A 20,134-nucleotide genomic window follows, 5' to 3' on the forward strand; every position below is an offset into this window, starting at 1 on the left:
AGGTGTTTTTAGACTTTTTTTTTTAAAATTATTGCATATAACTGTTCGGTCACTAATTTCTGAATTATTTCATTATTACCACAGATGAAGCAATGAAGAATAACCGATGTATTAGCTCAGTCACAATATTTGGAGCTTGTTCATTATTATATGACCACTATCCATAATTTCTACTTGAGATTATTAAACTGATGTTCACATTTTCAAGACTGTATACACTTCCCAATGTGTGATAGTATCAAACAGTTGCATGTTATAAAATTGTGAATATTTTTACATAGCTTTGATGTGCTACACGTGTTTGAGAACACTGCTGCTATGTAGCTTGTAATGTGCCTTAGCTTTGAGCTGCGTCACGTTCTAAGCGCTCCCTGCTTCGGAAGCAGCCGTTACCCGTTACCATGTTCCATCCAAACAATGTAATGCAAACATGAGACGTTACAGCGGCCAACCAAACAAAACCTGTAAAGTGATACATTTTCTTCCCTTACCGTTGTAGCTGATCCCATTTACGTTTGCATTTCCTGACCTCAACCAAACACCACCTAAGTATCATCTCCCTAATTAATGACAATATATGAAAAAGTGCATGGAAAAATTTAAAAAATACGTACCATAATGAAGAAACCAACTGATAATAATATATATGAAGTTAATAATGTGTCATGGGCTCTATACACAAAACAAATGAATATATCATGCAAAATGTGATGTCACCATTTTCATTCCTCCATGCAACAATCACCTTAAAAAAGAGAGGCATAGTTTAGTTATCAACAAACAATAAGTCATGAAATGATTTGACATAAATAAAAACAGTTATCTATTGATATTTATCATATTTGCGGTGGTTATATTCATGAACCGATAAACCACTTGCTGTAAGTGGTGGCTATCGGATGTGATTTTTGATAGAAGCACTTGTGGTCACTAGGCAGATTTGACGAGTCAATGAGGGCAAACCGGCGAGCTCGTGGATCCAGCCATTGCCGGCCAGCTTGCTGCTGCCACTGCCCAGACTGCCCTGCATGGCTGCGTTCATCGCAAAAGCAAGCAAGAAAATTAAGATTAAATCAGTGGTAAACTAGCAAAATTGGAAGAGGGAAGAAGCAGGGGTACATGACTTACCGAGTGGTGGATTGGATGATAGGATTTAGGGCTGTCATAGGTCGCGGAGTCGCCGGAGTGCGTGGGAAACGGGCGGCGTCGGCAGGCGAGCGCCGGGCGGTCGCCGCGTTGAGCACGGGCTGTGGCGGTCCGCGGGCGAACGGCGACGTGCGCACGACGGGATGTAGTCGGAGATGTCAGGCGTGGTCGCCGGTCGCGGAGTCACGCGGAGCAGGCGAGCAGGAGCGGCGACGGACGAGGAGAAAGAAACAATCACCGAATCACGCGCTTCATTTTGGGAGATGAAACGATGCCGCCGCTACGCCGTGTCGAACTGTCGATCCAACCACGTGCGCGACTCCTCCTCTCCTCTCAGTTGGGCTGTCTCTAATAAATACACAGCGATGGGCCTTATTTTGGGCCAGACGAAGGAAGAGGGGGTTCCAGGTTTTGGGCTGAGGGGGTGCCCATGTGGTGAATTTATAGGGGTAACAAGGTATTTCAGAATTTGGGCCGGGTTCCTGGGAACCCCCCTCGGGCCTATTGGGCTCCGCCCCTTGAGGCACAGCACCACAGAAACTAAGAGGAAGAACCAGATCTGATGCAGCGACCTCTCAACTTCCATCTGCTGTCTCCTCGCTCTCAAGGAATAGGGCTATTTTTGATTGAAGCCAAAAAAATGTGAACTTATCAATTTATTGGCATCTTGAATAGTGATAGTGTATGTTTGGATGAAGCCAAATAATTAATAATGCTCATTAACAATTTGGCACTAATTGGTAGCAATTCAAATATGTACCATGTATCTCTACCCTACCAAAGAATTGGTAGTGCCAATATGGTGAAAATTTGGCGCTACCAAAGATTTGATAGGGTAAAGGACCAAACAACCCCATAGTAACTTTAAGTTAGCAATGGTGGTTTATCATAAAGAGTACTACCTCCGTCACAAAATAAGTGCAGTCGTGTGAATCCGTGTTGAACGTTTGACCATCCGTCCTATTTGAAAAAATTATGAAAATATTAAAAAAAATAGTCACACATAAAGTATTATTTATGTTTTATCATGCACTAACAATAAAAATACTAATCATAGAAAAATTTTAAATAAGATGAGCGGTCAAACGTTAGACGTGAACAGTGCAAAACTGCATTTGGCTGCGTTCGTTTGGAGAACAAAGGGAGTTTGTTTGTTTCGTTTTCCGCGTGCACGCTTCCCAAACTATTAAACGATGTGTTTTTTGCAAAAAAATTTCTATATGAAAGTTTGCTTTAAAAAACATATTAATCCATTTTTGAAGTTTAAAATAGTTAATACTCAATTAATCATGCGCTAATGGCTCACCTCGTTTTGCGTATCTTCTCAATCTTTTCAATCCCCTCTCCCTCAAACACAGTCTTATTTTGGGACAGAGCGAGTATTGACTTTGCACACATAGGAGGAGGGCATAATAACTTGTCTTCAGATCGAGGATGCATTTGGCACATACTTTTATATATATTATAATAATAAAAAGTAGTGGTTAAAATTGTTTTTAGACATGTCTTTATAAAAACGATAAGATAATCAACCTAGAGAAAATATTTGTTTTTTTTATATAAACTTCCCAGCAACGCATGTGGTGTGATCCAGTTTCTCTTTAATCAAATTTCCATCAAAATTTCAAACCAAACATAGTACAAATAGCCCTCAGACATCATAGGGGCAGATCTGGGAGAGAGTGGCTTTCGCTGCAAAAATAATAAGAAAAGAAAAGAAAAGAAAACAAAAACGAAAAGGCCCCTCGGCCTCGCCATCGCCAGCCGCCGCCGACGAGCTCCATCCGGCGAGCAGCGGTGGCTGCCGCCGGTAAGCACCCGCCCCTACCCACGTCCCCCCCCCCTTCCCCCCTGCCTCTTCTTCTCTCATCTCCCTCGTTCTACCCGCACCTCATCTTCTTTCTCTTCTAGATCTGGAAGCTGCTTTTTCTCTTTGTCATAACCTTGGTAGTAATGCTTGCTGTTCTTTGTTTTTCTCCCAAAAAATTTTGTTAGGTCCGCCCGCCCGTGCCAAGTGTTGGGTGTTGATTTGTTCAAGTCTGGAGGAAATTCGAGCGAAATGGCTTCTTCCCTGAGCAAATCCGACAAGAAGAAGGTGCTGGATTTTGCGGCATGGAGTTTCAACATCACCACGTCTGTTGGAATCATCATGGTCAACAAGGCTCTGATGGCTACGCATGGATTCAGTTTCGGTGTGTGTGTTACTTGCTACCTTCAGATATCTTGGTTCTTTATTTTGTGATGATGATGTTTTATTCTAGGCTTACTCCGTGTTCTGAATGACAAACTAGCAGTATCCTGTTTGATTTAATATTGAACGAATAAATATTACTAGATCTTGTGTAGTAATTGTAGACTCCAGATGTTTGTTCCTTTGGACATGCAATTGATCAACTGACTAACAGGCATCTGTAAACCTTCAGTCATTTATTTTCGCAATGCTAGCACAAATTCCAATCATTTGAGTACTAGACGATCGATAAATCTTTAACTGAACTTGTATGCCTAATCTAATGATGCCAAAAAGGTTCACCAGATAGGCTTGCTTTTTTTGTGATCTAACACGAGTTAAATATGAGCTATGAGGTATCCTCTGGACTCTCAAAGCCACTCTGTTCTAGCTGCTATGAGCCTATGATCAGAACTTTTTTTTTTGTCACAAGTTGCCACACTGCCTTCTGAACATGAAAAGGACCTTAATGGAACACCGGGAGCATTGTAACTTATCTGATTTCTTATATCCAACCAGATTTATGGGCTGCCCCTCAACATGTTTCATTTGTATGATAATGGAATTATCTCCTGCCATGCCATGTAACTGATTATGTTCTGTGTTTTGCAGCCACAACCTTAACTGGCCTTCATTTTGTGACAACCACCTTGATGACTATCGTGTTTCGGTGGTTAGGCCTCAGCCAGCCCTCCCACTTACCACTGCCAGATCTGATTAAATTTGTGATCTTTTCGAACTTGTCGATTGTTGGAATGAATGTGAGCTTGATGTGGAACTCTGTGGGGTTTTATCAGGTTAGCAAAGGATGGTTCTGCTAGCTAAATTCAATCATGGCTTTGAACTTTCAAGTTTCAAAAGCTAAAGAATCCTTTTGTTCTCTTCAGATAGCAAAGCTCTGCATGATACCTGCATCATGTCTCCTGGAGGTTGTCTTCGATCATGTACATTATTCTCGGGACACAAAGCTGAGCATAATGGTTGTGCTTATAGGTGTTGCGGTCTGCACAGTTACTGATGTCAGTGTAAATGCAAAAGGTCTGGCTGCTGCTGTTATAGCTGTTTGGAGCACAGCTTTGCAACAATATGTAAGTTAAACCAACCTATGTTGTACTTGTATGGTTATGTCCCATTTATCTGCTATGAGTTAATACTGCCTTCTATTCCTATAGCTGTCCTTTGGCAACCATAAACATTTTTACGGGGGAGAAATTATTGCATGGTGGCACAACAATGACTCTGCTTATCTATGGGTCTGCTTATTGACGAATGATGAATAATTGGCAGATGGCACTCCCTGAATCATTGTTGGTTCCCTGTAGTCCTTGTTAGTTATGAATAATTGGCACTCCTTAATCATTGTTTGATTTTGTCATTTCTTAAGTTATAGCCAAATAGCACCTTAATTTCTTTTCCTTACCTGGACGCATAGACAATACAATTTTAACTCTTCTATTTTCCTTTGCAGTATGTTCATTTTCTCCAACGAAAGTACTCTCTGAACTCATTCAACCTCCTGGGTCACACTGCTCCAGCCCAAGCAGGATCCCTTCTGCTAGTGGGGCCCTTTGTAGATTTCTTGTTGACAGGCAAAAGGGTGGATCACTTTGGTTTCACATCGATTGCTTTGGTAAGAGGCTAGCCTCTTTACAATGCTCTGTATCTGATCTCACTGATATACATGTTCTAGTTTTTCCATAGGTAATTCGCCTTGCAGTTTGGTTAGTTGTGTAATGGTGATTTGCTGCTGGTTGGCATTTTGCTGGTTCACATTCTGTAATGTTGCAAGTTTATCAAATGGCCTAGACTAGCATTATGTTATATCTTGTGACCAAAGAAGTCTTTACTTTACTGCATTGCTCGTTATCTGTAACTTCAAACAACTATAGTCTATAGCTTTCCTTTTGTGTGCAATGTCTTGCTTTTTAGTAATCTATAGGTAAACTGTACTTGATTAGAATATTGATGAATTTGAGTGCATGTTTGATTTGTTTGTATGTATTTGACCTCATATTTTCCATTTTATCTTACAATGGCATTTTTATCATTCTGCAGTTTTTCCTGACTCTCTCATGTGTCATTGCCATTGGTGTTAATCTGAGCCAATTCATCTGCATTGGTCGGTTTTCTGCCGTATCCTTCCAAGTCCTGGGCCACATGAAGACAGTGCTCGTGTTGTCCCTTGGGTTTCTCTTCTTTGGCAAGGAAGGTCTGAATTTTCAGGTAGTCCTTGGGATGATCCTCGCTGTTGTTGGGATGATATGGTATGGGAACGCATCAGCGAAACCAGGTGGCAAAGAGCGGCGGAGCGTTCTTCCAGTAAGGTCTGAGAAGCCTAGTGGAGCATTAGACGAGAAGGATGGCAGTGAGAAATAGTATGTGATCTGCGATTTATATGACAATTTCTTCTGTGAAGTTTTTCTGGTGATGCAAGTATTATATACAAAGGAAACCTTGCCAGGCGTTTTCGTTTACCGCTGAAGCCATAGATTCGCCATCTAGAAACTCATCATTGTCATAGCTATAGGTTACAGTTAATATACATTTGTCATCGCATTTTTTTCGTTCTCCTGTACATTCCTTATGGGGGAGATGGCATAGATGTTCTACAGGGTTGCAAGACAGTTGTCCGAAAAGACAATGTAGTAATTGTTTGTGATAACACGGAGTTCTACATTTCCATCTGGATCTGTACAGAGCACTATGCTACTATCTGAAGCAGTTCAGTTGCATTGCAGATTTGCAGTATTTTAGACTGAAACACACATGCTGTTCTGTACTAGTGGTGTTGAGCTTTGTTGTTGTAGTGCCTGCAAGTGTCAAGTGTTCAGATTAACTGATTAATTTGTTGGTTCTCTGTGGCACTACCATTCTTCCAAATGATGAAAGTCAATTGCTCCGGTAGATTATCTATGTCGTCGTTGGTAATGGGCCTAATCCACAGCCGATGGTCCAGATCATGCCTGCCATGCTTAATTAGTAGTAGGTGACAAGTTGATTTGTACATTGGTATTTTTTGAAATATGGTGCTTGTCAATAACATTTATTAGATTCTCTCTAAAGTTAAAATCAATTTTTTAAGTTAAAACTGTTAAAACCCCATAAGTATTAATTTCCATAACCCTTTGCCGAGAAGGCGCTTGAAGCCCGAATACAGGGTCCACGGAGGCGTGTCTCTTGGCGTCGTCGGCGTATGGAAATTATATTGCAATTTTGTTTGTTCTTGTCAGTAATTAATGGTTATGTATAAACGAATTTGGTTCCTATATATAAACAAATTTTGTATGTTCCTTCAACATTCAAGTTTAGATGATAACCACAGGAATTGAGAAAGAATAGATTAATTTGAATGTGTTACGATCTTGTAAGCGACAACACAAAAGCACTGAGCGAGGGCAATACATCCCAGTAATACGAATTTAATTCTTCGTCATTACGAGTGTAAAAAGTACCAAGAAATCAAATATATTAAAGTAATTCCATAGATCATACATCTTGTAACATATATATGTGCGTAGTGTTATACATTACATGTAAAAAGAATCATACAGTATACAATATTTAGCTAACAACAATCAACAAAACATTTTTACTAGCAATCACTAATTTTGAGCCTTATCAAGCATCAATAATTTAGTTGTGGTTGTTCTCCCAGAATTGAGCTTGGAGCCAATCCACAGCCTTCTTATCCACTTGAAATGCCTTAGCAAGAACATCATCCGAGATTGGTGGATTTGATCCAAATACTGCATTAGCAATAGTAATCGCTCCAGGATTCTGGCTGCTAAGTGCAGCGATGGCAACTGCTGGCTTATCATAGCTTGGATTGAACTGGAAATGAATGAGACCTTGTGGGAACACGAAGACATCACCCTTGTTAAGTGTCTTGGTGAATAGCTTGTTTTCTCCGTTTGCTTGGTTCGATGTAACAAAACCAACATAGAGTGTACCCTCAAGAACCGTTAGGATCTCGGTAGCACGGGGATGTGTGTGTGGTGGGTTTTGCCCTTTAGGAGCATAGTCGATCCTTGCCATGGAGATGCCAAGGGTGTTGAGACCTGCGAGTTTCATCACGTTGATCAATGTAACATTGGATCCAGCCTTGCTCTTGGTTGTGTCCATCGGCTTGTCGAGGTTAGCTGCTAGGAAGAAGTCATCAACATTCACATCCTTAGCATCCTTGCAGGGGAACCCATTGACACGTACTGCATTGAAGTAACATACAAAGGTCAGATCAAAAGCTAGAAACATATATATGTACAACATGAATGTCTCGGATCATTGTTAATCTGATGTAACCGCATGATCAGTGAAGAAGTACACTACCTGGAGAGTTCCTGTCGGCAACGCAGAAGTCCTGAAGAGGACTGGGATCAAAAGCCATAGCCTGAGTAGCGACCAAAGCGATGAGAGCTGTGAGAAGAAAGAAGTTGGAGGAGGCCATGTTAAGTTGATGGAACTTTTGCTTGTGTACAAGTAGTGGTCGATGATTCTTGTATAGCTATAGTTGATGCTTTGCCCATGGAAATGATGCATCCATATATATAGGCCTCTGAGCATGAGATGATTTTGAAGTGGTCAATAAGAAAAGGCTGAGCTAGCTAGTGACTGGTTCATCTCCTCTAAAGTCTGAACTGATCTTGAACTCTTAATAGATTGCATCTGGGAAAGAAACTATTTAATTTGATGGATTCGATCTATCTTAATTCCCAGTCAACAGCTAGGTTGGCCGACTAATTAATTAATTAGATTATTCCAGTGCCTGTCATGCATGATGCATGCATTAGATTGATGATGTCTTGCCTGGCTCTGTTATCAGGTGCAGAGAAACATATTATGATAAAGATAGGGAGATGAATTTTTATCTCTCAAGAAGATTTAAAAAAAATGATAAGACAATTAAATTAAATTAAAATATATCCCTTTATAAACATACAAGTTTGATACGACACCTATAAGTTGTAAAAAAATAACCGTGAATGTACGTTAACTATTACTAAGAACCGAGTAGATTGACCATGTCTTCTCTATCCATGTAAAATATATTTGGTCCCTTTCGTCTCTGCATATTCAGGCATCCATGTGTGTTACGGGAATATAACGTCTGAATGTCTGATTAATTAGTCAAGAGCTAGCACACATGCTAATTAAAAGGGAAGTTGATAATCTCAGTATTGCAGTTAATTGCTGAATATATCAACACGCTCTCTGTTGCCTACAGCTGCCGAGACAGTTTCAAGCTAATAACTAATGGTACTTTGGTTAATTCAGTTGAAAGCTCAACAGATCAATTACATCATCAATTACATCGGCCGCCGGCTCTTCATTCTCCTGGCCAGATGCATATGGATAGCTAGGAGAGGAGTTAAAACAAATACTAGCTTCCAATATGGCTGTGTTTGGCAAATAGGATTGAGAAATAATATCCCACCCTCCAAAAGGCAACATTGCATCTTAGCCATCCATTCTTCACACTTTATTTAATCCTAGCCATTCATCTATTTCCATTTCCCAATCCGACCTCCCATATCCCATTTGCTAAACATACCCTATATGGAAATATTTATCTTTTTAGCGCTTCTTATATTATACTTCCTGTGTCTCCAGGAGTGTGTTTTGTATAAAAAAAAAAGGGATTATCAAAAAAAAAGTACCACAATTTTTTTAAGTAAAAAACTTTCAAATATAATTGTAGTATAGTTGTAATTTAATTCTACAATAATTATACTATAACTACAATGTGACTTGTAAGGATTAAAAAATATGCAACTTTATAGCTAAGTTATATCAAGATTAGAATGTAAGCATATTATAAGTACAATGTAGTTACAATGTAACTATAGTGTAATTATATTATAGTTATACTACAACTATACCATAGTTATATTTGAAAGCTTTTACCAAAAAAAAATTGCGACAGTTTTTTTTTTAGCAATTTCCAAAATATAGATTTAGTGAAAACACTCCAAGACGGGCGTTGGATCTGGGAGAAAAAACCGGCTCCCCGCCAATCATTCCCATCCACTCATTCAAGTATTTCTCTCTCCCTTGTCTCGCTCGCATCTCTCTCCCTTATCGCGCACTCGCTTACTCTACTGTCTCTCTCTCTCTCTGTGTGTGTGTGTCTCCCCCACCGAGGCTTTGATGCAGCGATGACGCGTCCCCATAAGGGCAGCTAGCGCTGGTGGCAACAGGAGGACAACTACAACGACGACAACGAGGAGGAGAGCAACCCATCGTGGCGAAGCAGCAGATGGAGCAAGTGGTGGTCACGCCATCGTAGCTGACAACAAGTCAAGGTCATTTATGGAAAGAATCACCGGGTCATCACATTGCAGCGTTTGAGGTTGTCGAAGAAAGCCCGATCCAACCATTAGAGGGGAGGAGGAAGTCATATATAGCCAATACATTTTTTTTAATGTTTAAAATTTCTAATGTTTAAGCCAATGTTTTTTTTATGTTTCTTTTTGTTAGATTGTAATGTTGTACTAGGCATTTTAATGTTGTTTCATATTTTTGTCTTCAATTCATTGTAATGTCGTTTCATGTCCGATCGATTAGGTCACCAACTCCGTTGTTGGCCAAATGAGATTCAGGATCAGATGGTCTTTAAGGGGTTCTTTAGGACGTGCATGGTAATTGTAAAGTGTGAAATTCCTACATTCAAAGGAGTAATAAACTCTTGAGTCTCGAGCAAATCGTAGGTTTGAAAGTAAGACACTACAGGTTGATTATTGGAGTTATTGAACGGTTCACACCTATAAACCGTTTACTAGTTATTGAACAGTTCACATCTATAAACCGCCCACTAAGCTAGCCAAGCAATAAAAAGTCAACCAAAATTTCATTTCTTACATAATTTGTTTAGATTTTGTTGGTTTTTAAAGTAATTAATGGTCATGTATAAAGGAATTTAGTTCGCATGTACAAACATTTTTGTTATCTTTCTCAAGCATGTAGGGATAATTGAGAAAGAATAGATTAATTTGGATGAGTGCTACGAGCTTGTGAACAACATAACAAATATAAGTACTGAACTAGCTAGGGCAATGCTTCCCCAATAATATGATTTTAATTATCCGTCTTTATGAGTGTTAAAAAAGTACCCAAGAAATCAACGATATTAAATTAATACCCCAGATCATACATCATGTGACAAATATATATGTGTATTGATATACATTATTCATAAAAAGAATCATATAAAATATCGAGTTTAGGATTACATGAAGTATACAATATTTAGCTAATATAATAATCAACAAACTCTTTTTACTACCAATCACTAGTTTTGAACCTTATCAAGCATCAATAATTTAATTATGGTTGTTCTCCCAGAATTGAGCTTGGAGCCAATCCACAGCTTTCTTGTCCACCTGAAATGCCTTAGCAAGAACATCATCCGAGATTGGTGAATTTGATCCAAATACTGCATTAGCAATGGTAATCGCTCCAGGGTTCTGGCTGCTAAGTGCAGCGATGGCAACTGCTGGCTTATCATAGCTTGGATTGAACTGGAAGTGAATGAGACCTTGTGGGAACACGAAGACATCACCCTTGTTAAGTGTCTTGGTGAAGAGCTTGTTTTCTCCGTTTGCTTGGTTCGATGTAACAAAACCAACATAGAGTGTACCCTCAAGAACAGTTAGGATCTCGGTAGCACGGGGATGCGTGTGTGGTGGGTTTTGCCCTTTAGGAGCATAGTCGATCCTTGCCATGGAGATGCCAAGGGTGTTGAGACCTGCGAGTTTCATCACATTGATCAATGTAACATTGGATCCAGCCTTGCTCTTGGTTGTGTCCATCGGTTTGTGGAGGTTAGCTGCTAGGAAGAAGTCATCAACGTTCACATCCTTAGCATCCTTGCAAGGGAACCCATTAACACGTACTACATTGAAGAACATACAAAGGTCAGATCGAAAGCTAGAAACATATATATGTACAACATGAATGTCTCGGATCATTGTTAATCTGATGTAACCGCATGATCAGTGAAGAAGTACACTACCTGGAGAGTTCCTGTCGGCAACGCAGAAGTCCTGAAGAGGACTGGGATCAGAAGCCATGGCCTGAGTAGCGACCAAAGCGATGAGAGCTGTGAGAAGAAAGAAGTTCGAGGAGGCCATGTTAAGTTGATGGAACTTTTGCTTGTGTACAAGTAGTGGTCGATGCTTCTTGTATAGCTGTAGTCTATGCTTTTGTCCATGGAAGCATCCATATATATACGCCTCTGAGCATGAGATGATTCTGAAGTGGTCAATAAGAAAAGGATGAGCTAGCTAGTGACTGGTTCATCTCCTCAGAAGTCTGAACTGGTCTTGAACTCTTAATGATTGCATCTGGGAAAGAAACTATTTAATTTGATGGATTCAAGCTATCTTAATTCCCAGTCAACAGCTAGGTTGGCCGACTAATTAATTAATTAGATTATTCCAGTGCCTGTCATGCATGATGCATGCATTAGATTGATGATGTCTTGGCTGTCTTTGTTATCAGGTGAATAGAAACACAGAGCACATTACTACCATTTTCAACCTTACCAAGTTTTAGCATTACTAAATTTTAGTATGTTTGCTAAAATTTTAACAAGGTTACCAAATTTTGGTAAGATTTTATATGTGCTTACTAAAAATTTAGCAACAAACTAAACGTAGTTAAAATTTTGGCAACTTTACCAGAAAATGGTATCAAAGTGAACAAGCTCATATTATGATAAAGATAGGGAGATGGATTTTTATCTCTCAAGAAGATTTAAAAAAATGATAAGATAATTAAATTAAATTAAAATATATCTCTTTACAAATATACAAGTTTAATATGACATTTAAGTTGTAACAAAAATAACCGCGAATGTACGTTAACGAGTAGATTGACCATGTCTTCTCTATCCATGTAAAGTATACTTGGTCCCTTTCGTCTCCGCATATTCAGGCATCCATGTGTGTTATGGCAATATAACGTCTGAATGTCTGATTAATTAGTCAAGAGCTAGCACCCATGCTAATTAAAAGGGAAGTTGATCATGTCAGTATTGCAGTTAATTGCTGAATATATCAACACGCTCTCTGTTGCCTGCAGCTGCCGAGACAGTTTCAAGCTAATAACTATTGGTAGTTTGGTTAATTCAGTTCAAAGCTCACCAGATCAATTACATCATCAATTACATCGGCCGGCGGCTCTTCATTCCCCTGGCCAGCTGCATATGGATAGCTGGGAGAGGAGTTAAAACAAATACTAGCTTCCAATATATGGAAATATTTATCTTTTTAGCGCTTGTTATATTATACTTCCTCTATCTCTAGGAGTGTGTTTTGCATAAAAAAGGGATTATCTAAAAAAAGGTACCACAATTTTTTAAAGTGAAAAACTCTCAAATATAACTGCAGTATAGTTGTACTATAATTCTACAATAATTATACTATAACTACAATGTAACTTGTAAAGATTAAAAAAATATGCAACTTTATAGCTAAGTTATATAGAGATTAGAATGTAGGTATATTGTAATTATAATGTAGTTACAATGTAACTATAGTGTAATTATATTATAGTTATACTACAACTGTACCATAGTTATATTTGAAAGCATTTACCAAAATGAAATTGTGATTAGTTTTTTTTAGCAATTTCCCAAAAAAAAAGTATAAAAAAGTATAGTTCTAGTGAAAACGCTCCAAGCTGGGCACTGAATCTAGGAGAAAAAAACCGGCTTCCTGCCAATCATTCTCATCCACTCATTCAATCATTTCTCTCTCCCTTGTCTCACTCACATCTCTCTCCCTTATCGCGCACTTGATTACTCTACTCTCTCTCTCTCTGTGTCTATCTCCCACCAAGGCTTTGATGTGGCGATGATGACATGTCACCATAAGGGTAGCCGATACCAATGGCAACGGGAGGACAACTACAGCGACGACAGCGAGGAGGAGGGAAACCTAAGGTAGAGAAGCAGCGGACGGAGCAAGTGGTGGTCATGCCATCGCAGCTGACAACAAAGAAGTCAAGGTCATTTATAGAAAGAATCACCGGGTCATCACATTGCAGCGTTTGAGGTTGTTGAAGAAAGCCCGATCCAACCGTTGGAGGGGAGGAGGAAGTCAGATATAGCCGATACAGTTTTTTTAATGTTTAAAATTTCTAATGTTTAAGCCAATGTTTTTTTATGTTTCTTTTTGTTAGATTGTAATGTTGTACTAGGCATTTTAATGTTGTTTCATATTTTTGTCTTCAGTTCATTGTAATGTTGTTTCATGTCCGATCGATTAGGTCACCAACTCCATTGTTGGCCAAATGAGATTTAGGATCAGATGGCCTTCAAGGGGTTATTTAGAACGTGCGTGGTAATTGTGAAGTATACTCATAAGAATTGAACGATTTTTTTGTGAAAATCTTATGAAATTACTACATTCAAAAGAGTAATAAACTCTTGAGTCTCGAGTGGTGTGTATCGTCACCTCTACTGAATCGTAGATTTGAAAGTAAGACACTACATGTTGATTATTGGAGTTATTGAACTGTTCACACCTATAAACCATTCACTAGTTATTAAACAGTTCACACCTATAAACCGCTCACTAAACTAGCGAAGTAATAAAAAATCAAACAAAATTTCATTTCTTACATAATTTGTTTATATTATATTGGTTTTTAAAGTAATTAATGCATGGTTATATATAAAGGAATTTAGTTCGCATGTACAAACATTTTTTTTATGTTTCTCAAGCATGATAACTACAAGAATTGAAAAAGAAGAGACTAATTTGGATGCTTGTTACGATCTTGTGAGCAACACAACAAATATAAGTACTGAACGAGGGCAATACATCCCTAGTAATATGATTTTAATTATGTATCATTCAGTGTTAAAAAGGTACCAAGAAATCAAATATATTAAATTAATATCCCAGATCATACATCACGTAACATATGCATATGTGCGTAGTTGTATACATTATTTCGTAAAAAGAATCAAATAACATATTTTTAGGATAACATGAAGTATACAATTTTTAGCTACTAACAATCAACAAACCATTTTACTACAGATAACTAATTTTCAACAGATAAGCATCAATAATTTAATTTAGTTATGGTTATTCTCCCAAAATTGAGCTTGTAGCCAATCCACTGCCTTTTTGTCCACTTGAAATGCCTTAGCAAGAACATCATCTGAGATTGGTGGATTTGATCCAAATACTGCATTAGCAATGGTAATCGTCCCAGGGTTTTGGCTACTAAGTGCAACGATAGCAGCTGCCGGCTTATCATAACTTGGATTGAACTGGAAGTGAATGAGACCCTCTGGGAACACAAAGACATCTCCTTTGTTGAGTGTCTTGGTGAAGAGCTTGTTTTCTCCGTTTGCTTGGTTAGATGTAACAAATCCAACATAAAGTGAGCCCTCAATTACAGTTAGGATCTCAGTGGCACGAGGGTGTGTGTGGGGTGGGTTTTGTCCTTTAGGAGCATAGTCGATCCTCGCCATGGAGATACCAAGGGTGTTGAGACCTGCAAGTTTCATCACATTGATTAAGGTAACGTTGGATCCAGCCTTGCTCTTGGTTGTGTCCATCGGCTTGTCGAGGTTAGCTGCTAGGAAGAAGTCATCGACACTCACATCCTTAGCATCCTTGCAAGGGAACCCATTGACACACACTGCATATTGAAAAACATATATGGGTCAGAAACCTAGAAACTTATGTATACACATTACGGATGTTTGAGATAATCATCAATTTGATGCAATTGGATGATCGATGACAAAAAACTATACCTGGTGAGTTCTTGTCAGCAACACAGAAGTCCTGAAGCGGACTAGGATCAGAAGCCATGGCCTGAGTAGCGACCAAAGCGATGAGAGGTATGAGAAGAAAAATGTTGGAGGAGGCCATGTTTAAGTTGATGGAACTGTTGCTTCTACAGAAGTATTACTCGATGCTAACTTGTTGTGTATATGGAGCTACAGCTAGCTGATGGTTTTTGGCCAGGAAAGGATGCATCCATATATATAGGCCTCTGAGAATGAGGTGATTCTGAAGTGGTCAATAAGAAAAATAAAAAAAGGCTGAACTAACGACTCGTTCATCTGCTCTAAAGTCTGAACCGGTCTTGATAGATTTGCATCTGGGCAAGAACTTATTTAATTTGATGGATTAGTGGATGGATTCAAGTTGTCTTCCCAGCAACACGGTGACCGATTAGTTAATCAATTAGATTATTTTAGTGCCTGTCATGCATGCATTAGATTGATGATGAAGCCTGGCTGTGTTATACAGTATCAGGTGCAGATAAACATATGACCATGTCTTCTCTCTATGTAACGTACGTATACTTGGCCTCTTTACTCCTTTAGTAACTTTGTTCCATATGGCCCTTTTAATTTGTCAATGATCTCCGCGTATTAAGCACGCATGTGTGTTACATCAATATAATAAGGTCTGATTTCTCAAGAGCTAGCACACATGCATGCTAATTAAAAAGTAGTATATCGGTAATTGCTGAATCGATCAACATGCTCCCCGTTGCTCTGAGACAGTTTCAACTAATTTGTAGTTTTGATTAATTCAGTTCAAAACTCGATCACCGGCTGATCGATCGATCGATCACATCGGCCGGCGGCTCTTCATTCTCCTGGTCGATCAGCTGGATACCCAAACAGGGTTAGATAAAGAAATAGTTCCAATAATGGAAATATTTGTCCTTTTCGCTTGCGCTATATTATAATTCATCCGTTCTAAAAACATTATAGTAGTAGTTTTAACTGGTAAAAAGAGATTAGTAAAACTATTATGCCCTTTTTTTCTGTTAATTAGCCCGATCGAACTCGATCTCTTCCTTCCTCTTCAGCATGTGCTGGAGCAGAGTTGTTAACTTGATATATAGTAGAAAAATTGCTCGTGTGTTGCAACAGTTTAAGTTTATTTTAATCTTATTAATGTTATATGATTTAGTTAATATGAAATTCACTGTAGCAGTTCGCTCGGATATATATATATATATATATATATATATATATATATATAGGACACTCATATGGGGCACCATGGTATCAAATGCACAAAATCACTTAAATTTTTCAAAATTTTCAAATTGTGAGTATATATCTAGTTATAATAATTTGATTCATACCTATACTTATCAACAAAACATCTCAAATTTAACTTTATTTCACAATCCATGATTACATACCTAACTAATTATATGTATGGATGCTATATACCTAGAATCAAAATCTAACAAAAACAAGTTCAAATTCAGTTCAAACTTGCTTTAAACTAGTTAGTAAAATAGTTAATGTTAATACCTAAGTAATTGAAAAAGTTTCATATCCATTTGAATTGGGTATATACTCAATTTCAACAATGGTGCCCGGGCACCATGGAGCACCAAACAAATTTACTATATATATATATATATATATATATATATATATATATATATATATATATATATATATATATATATATATATATATATATAATCATGAGCTGCAGTTAGACGTCCGATCGTCTCAAGTTAGCATGCGAGTTTTTTTAAAAAAGATTTCTTATATGGTTCATTCTGTATTTCTAAAAGTGAACGATTTTAAAAACCGATTCAAATACGAATATTTATTCGGTAAAAAAATCTTCAATTTTTATAATAATAGAGATACGATGGATATATGACCAATTGAATTACGTGTAGTATATGTACTTTTATGAAAATTGCTTATTATTGTACTCTTTCATACGAGCAGAAACCAAATCTTCTAATTTTTTTTACTACAACTTAATTAGTGTCAGAGGCATGAGTTTAAGCAATGCCAGCGACGAGAACGGGCGATGGTGAATTGTTAGAATTTTCTTTTTTTCTGTATTTGGAAATTTTAATTATGATTTGTCAGACATGATGATACGTGAAACACAATTGTTTCCTGATTCATTATAATATGTTTATCATACTTTTAGCTTTGCTAGTTATAAAAAAATCAAACAAAAATTCATTTGTAGATAATTTGTTTGAATTTAATTTGTTGGTTTTGTCAGTAACTAACGGTTATATATAAATGAATTTGGTTCACATCTATAAACAAATTTTATATGTTTTTGAAGCGTTCAAATTTTCATGATAATCAATAGAATTGAAAAAGAATAGATTAATTTGGATGAGTACTATGAACTTGTGAGCTACATAACAAATATACGTATTGAACGAGGGAAATGCATCCCTAGTAATATGATTTTAATTATCCATCTTTATGAGTGTTAAAAAAGTACCCAAGAAATCAACTATATTAAATTAATACCCCAGACCATACATGATGTAACATATATATGTGCGTACTGTTATACATTATTCATAAAAAGAATTGTATAAATATGGAGTTTAGGATTACATGAAGTATACAATCTTTGGCTAATATAATAATCAACAAATCATTTTTACTACCGATCACTAATTCTGAACCTTATCAATCATCAATAATTTAGTTATGGTTGTTCTCCCAGAACTGAGCTTGAAGCCAATCCACGGTTTTCTTGTCCACTTGAAATGCCTTAGCAAGAACATCGCCTGAGATTGGTGGATGTGATCCAAATACTGTATTAGCAATGGTAATTGCTCCAGGGTTCTGGCTGCTAAGTGCAGCGATGGCAACTGCTGGCTTATCATAGCTTGGATTAAACTGGAAGTGAATGTGACCCTGTGGGAAAACGAAGCCATCACCCTTCTTAAGTGTCTTGGTGAAGAGCTTGTTTTCTCCATTTGCTTGGTTAGATGTAACAAAGCAAACATAAAGTGAGCCCTCAAGAACAGTTAGAATCTCAGTGGCACGAGGGTGCGTGTGCGGTGGGTTTTGTCCTTTTGGAGCATAGTCGATCCTCGCCATGGAGATGCCAAGGGTGTTGAGACCTGCAAGTTTCATCACATTGATCAAGGTAACGTTGGATCCGGCCTTGCTCTTGGTTGTGTCCATTGGCTTGTCAAGGTTAGCTGCTAGGAAGAAGTCATCAACAATCACATCCTTTGCATCTTTGCAGGGAAACCCATTGACGCGCACTGTGTTGAGGAACATACAGAGGTCGTATCGAAAGCTAGAAACATCTATATGTACAACATGAATGTGTCATCAATTTGATGCAATTGCATAATCGATGATGAAATAATATACCTGGTGAGTTATTATCAGCAACACAGATAGTCCTGAAGAGGACTAGGATCAGAAGCCATGGCCTGAGTAGCAACCAAAACGATGAAAGCTGCGAGAAGAAAGAAGTTGGAGGCGGCCATGTTTAAGTTGATGGAACTTTTGCTCTTGATCTACAGATCCTGTAGAAGTAGTCGATATATAATTGTTTTGTATTTGGAGCTATATCTGATGCTTTGGCCATATGGAAGGATGCAGCCAAATTTCACTGGTGGAGAAACCATCTTTGATCGGTCGACCAAATTCGACAATAGTCCCGGTTCCATTTAAAACCGGGACTAAATACGACTTTTAGTCCCCGTAAAAAAAATTTTGATCTTTAGTCCCGGTTGGTGTTAAGATGATTTTTAGTCCCAGTTCATCCCCTGTCAGAGGCATGTCAGGGGGCCGAGGATCTTTAGTCCTGGTTCATACTACCAACCGGTACTAAAGATTACCACTTTAGTCCCGGTTGGTACTACCAACCGGGAGTAAAGATCATTTAGATCTTTAGTCCCGGTTGGTATTACCAACTGGAATACCAACCGGGAGTAAAATTAAACACGTAGTATATAATCCATAGTCCTTATCCTCTCCTCCACTCGCAACCACTACCTCACCCACAGATCGATCCTCCTCTCTTCTCCCCCTCCTCTCCTCTCCTATCTTACACAGATCCTCCCCTTCCTCCTTCCTTCCCCTCCCCTTCCTCCTCCCTCACATGAAGATGGATCTTACACAGATCCTTCCCTTCCTTCCCCTCCCCTTCCGCCTCCCTCACCTGGAGATGGAGGAGGCCGCGCCGCGTGGACGCGGTGGACGGACGGACGCGCGGCGTGCGGCGCAGACGTGCGTTGCAGGGGAAGCACATGCGCGCAGTAGTAACGATAGCGGCACCCGGCAGTAGTGGGATTGATATTTTGTGATTGATTTCTTTGAGTAGTAGCACATCCGGCAGCTTGTTTTCTCTCTTTTTTTTTGATATTTTGTGATTCACTGAGATGTATAATTTTGTGATTCATTGTATAGATTTAAGATGTATAATCTGTGTTGTATTTGATTTGTGTATACATTTTTGGTGTGTATAAGTGACTTTAAGATTTGTGATGTGGATTTAGGATGTTACTTTGATTTGGGGATTTGGGGTTTGATTTGGGATGTGCATGCCATCCGATTCGGGAGAAAATAAAAAATTAACAAAAAAAAATAAAAGGGGACCATCCGGGACTGTTCCTATCCTCTCTTTAGTCCCGGTTGGTAATACTCTTTAGTCTGGGTTGTTGGTGTTACCAACCAGGACTAAAGATTGATCTTTACTCCCGGTTATTTCACCCGGGACTAAAGATAGCGATTTTTAGTTCCGGATTCGTAGTCCCAGTTAAAAATCGGGACTACAGAGGGTTTACAAACCGGAAGTAAAGATAGTTTTTCCACTAGTGTTTATAGCCTCTGAGAATTAGATGTTTCTGAAGTGGTCAACAAGAAGATCGATCTATAGCAACTGGTTCATCTCTCCTCTAAAGTCCTCGTCTTGGTAGATTGCTTCTGGGCAAGAAACTATTTAATATTTTAATGTGATGGATTAGTGGATA

At 38.4% G+C, this 20,134-nt stretch overlaps 4 protein-coding genes and 1 pseudogene across 4 annotated transcripts; 1 reads left to right on the forward strand and 4 right to left on the reverse strand.

Annotated features, from left to right (window-relative positions):
* Positions 1-2,806: 2,806 nt before the first annotated feature.
* LOC127756974 (UDP-rhamnose/UDP-galactose transporter 4-like) lies at positions 2,807-6,058 on the forward strand. The gene is made up of 6 exons (XM_052282363.1): positions 2,807-2,956; positions 3,142-3,338; positions 3,989-4,173; positions 4,264-4,464; positions 4,845-5,006; positions 5,432-6,058. The coding sequence occupies exons 2-6, from the start codon at positions 3,206-3,208 to the stop codon at positions 5,750-5,752; spliced, it is 1,002 nt and encodes a 333-aa protein (XP_052138323.1). The 5' UTR covers positions 2,807-2,956; positions 3,142-3,205; the 3' UTR covers positions 5,753-6,058.
* Positions 6,059-6,716: 658 nt separating this feature from the next.
* Positions 6,717-7,873, reverse strand: LOC127756979 (germin-like protein 12-2). Its single transcript, XM_052282366.1, has 2 exons — positions 7,703-7,873; positions 6,717-7,581 (listed from the first exon to the last, which is right to left on the reverse strand). Exons 1-2 carry the CDS (start codon positions 7,818-7,820, stop codon positions 7,010-7,012), a joined length of 690 nt encoding a protein of 229 aa, XP_052138326.1. The 5' UTR covers positions 7,821-7,873; the 3' UTR covers positions 6,717-7,009.
* Positions 7,874-10,679: 2,806 nt separating this feature from the next.
* On the reverse strand, positions 10,680-11,548 carry LOC127756980 (germin-like protein 12-2). Its single transcript, XM_052282367.1, has 2 exons — positions 11,385-11,548; positions 10,680-11,264 (listed from the first exon to the last, which is right to left on the reverse strand). Exons 1-2 carry the CDS (start codon positions 11,500-11,502, stop codon positions 10,693-10,695), a joined length of 690 nt encoding a protein of 229 aa, XP_052138327.1. The 5' UTR covers positions 11,503-11,548; the 3' UTR covers positions 10,680-10,692.
* A 2,699-nt stretch (positions 11,549-14,247) lies between these two features.
* LOC127756978 (putative germin-like protein 12-3) lies at positions 14,248-15,330 on the reverse strand. The gene is made up of 2 exons (XM_052282365.1): positions 15,150-15,330; positions 14,248-15,031 (listed from the first exon to the last, which is right to left on the reverse strand). The coding sequence occupies exons 1-2, from the start codon at positions 15,265-15,267 to the stop codon at positions 14,460-14,462; spliced, it is 690 nt and encodes a 229-aa protein (XP_052138325.1). The 5' UTR covers positions 15,268-15,330; the 3' UTR covers positions 14,248-14,459.
* A 2,513-nt stretch (positions 15,331-17,843) lies between these two features.
* LOC127757632 (putative germin-like protein 12-4) lies at positions 17,844-18,646 on the reverse strand (annotated as a pseudogene).
* Between the last annotated feature and the right edge of the window lie 1,488 nt (positions 18,647-20,134).

This window comes from Oryza glaberrima, chromosome 12 (genome assembly GCF_000147395.1).
Source record: "Oryza glaberrima chromosome 12, OglaRS2, whole genome shotgun sequence".
Lineage (NCBI taxonomy): Eukaryota > Viridiplantae > Streptophyta > Magnoliopsida > Poales > Poaceae > Oryza > Oryza glaberrima.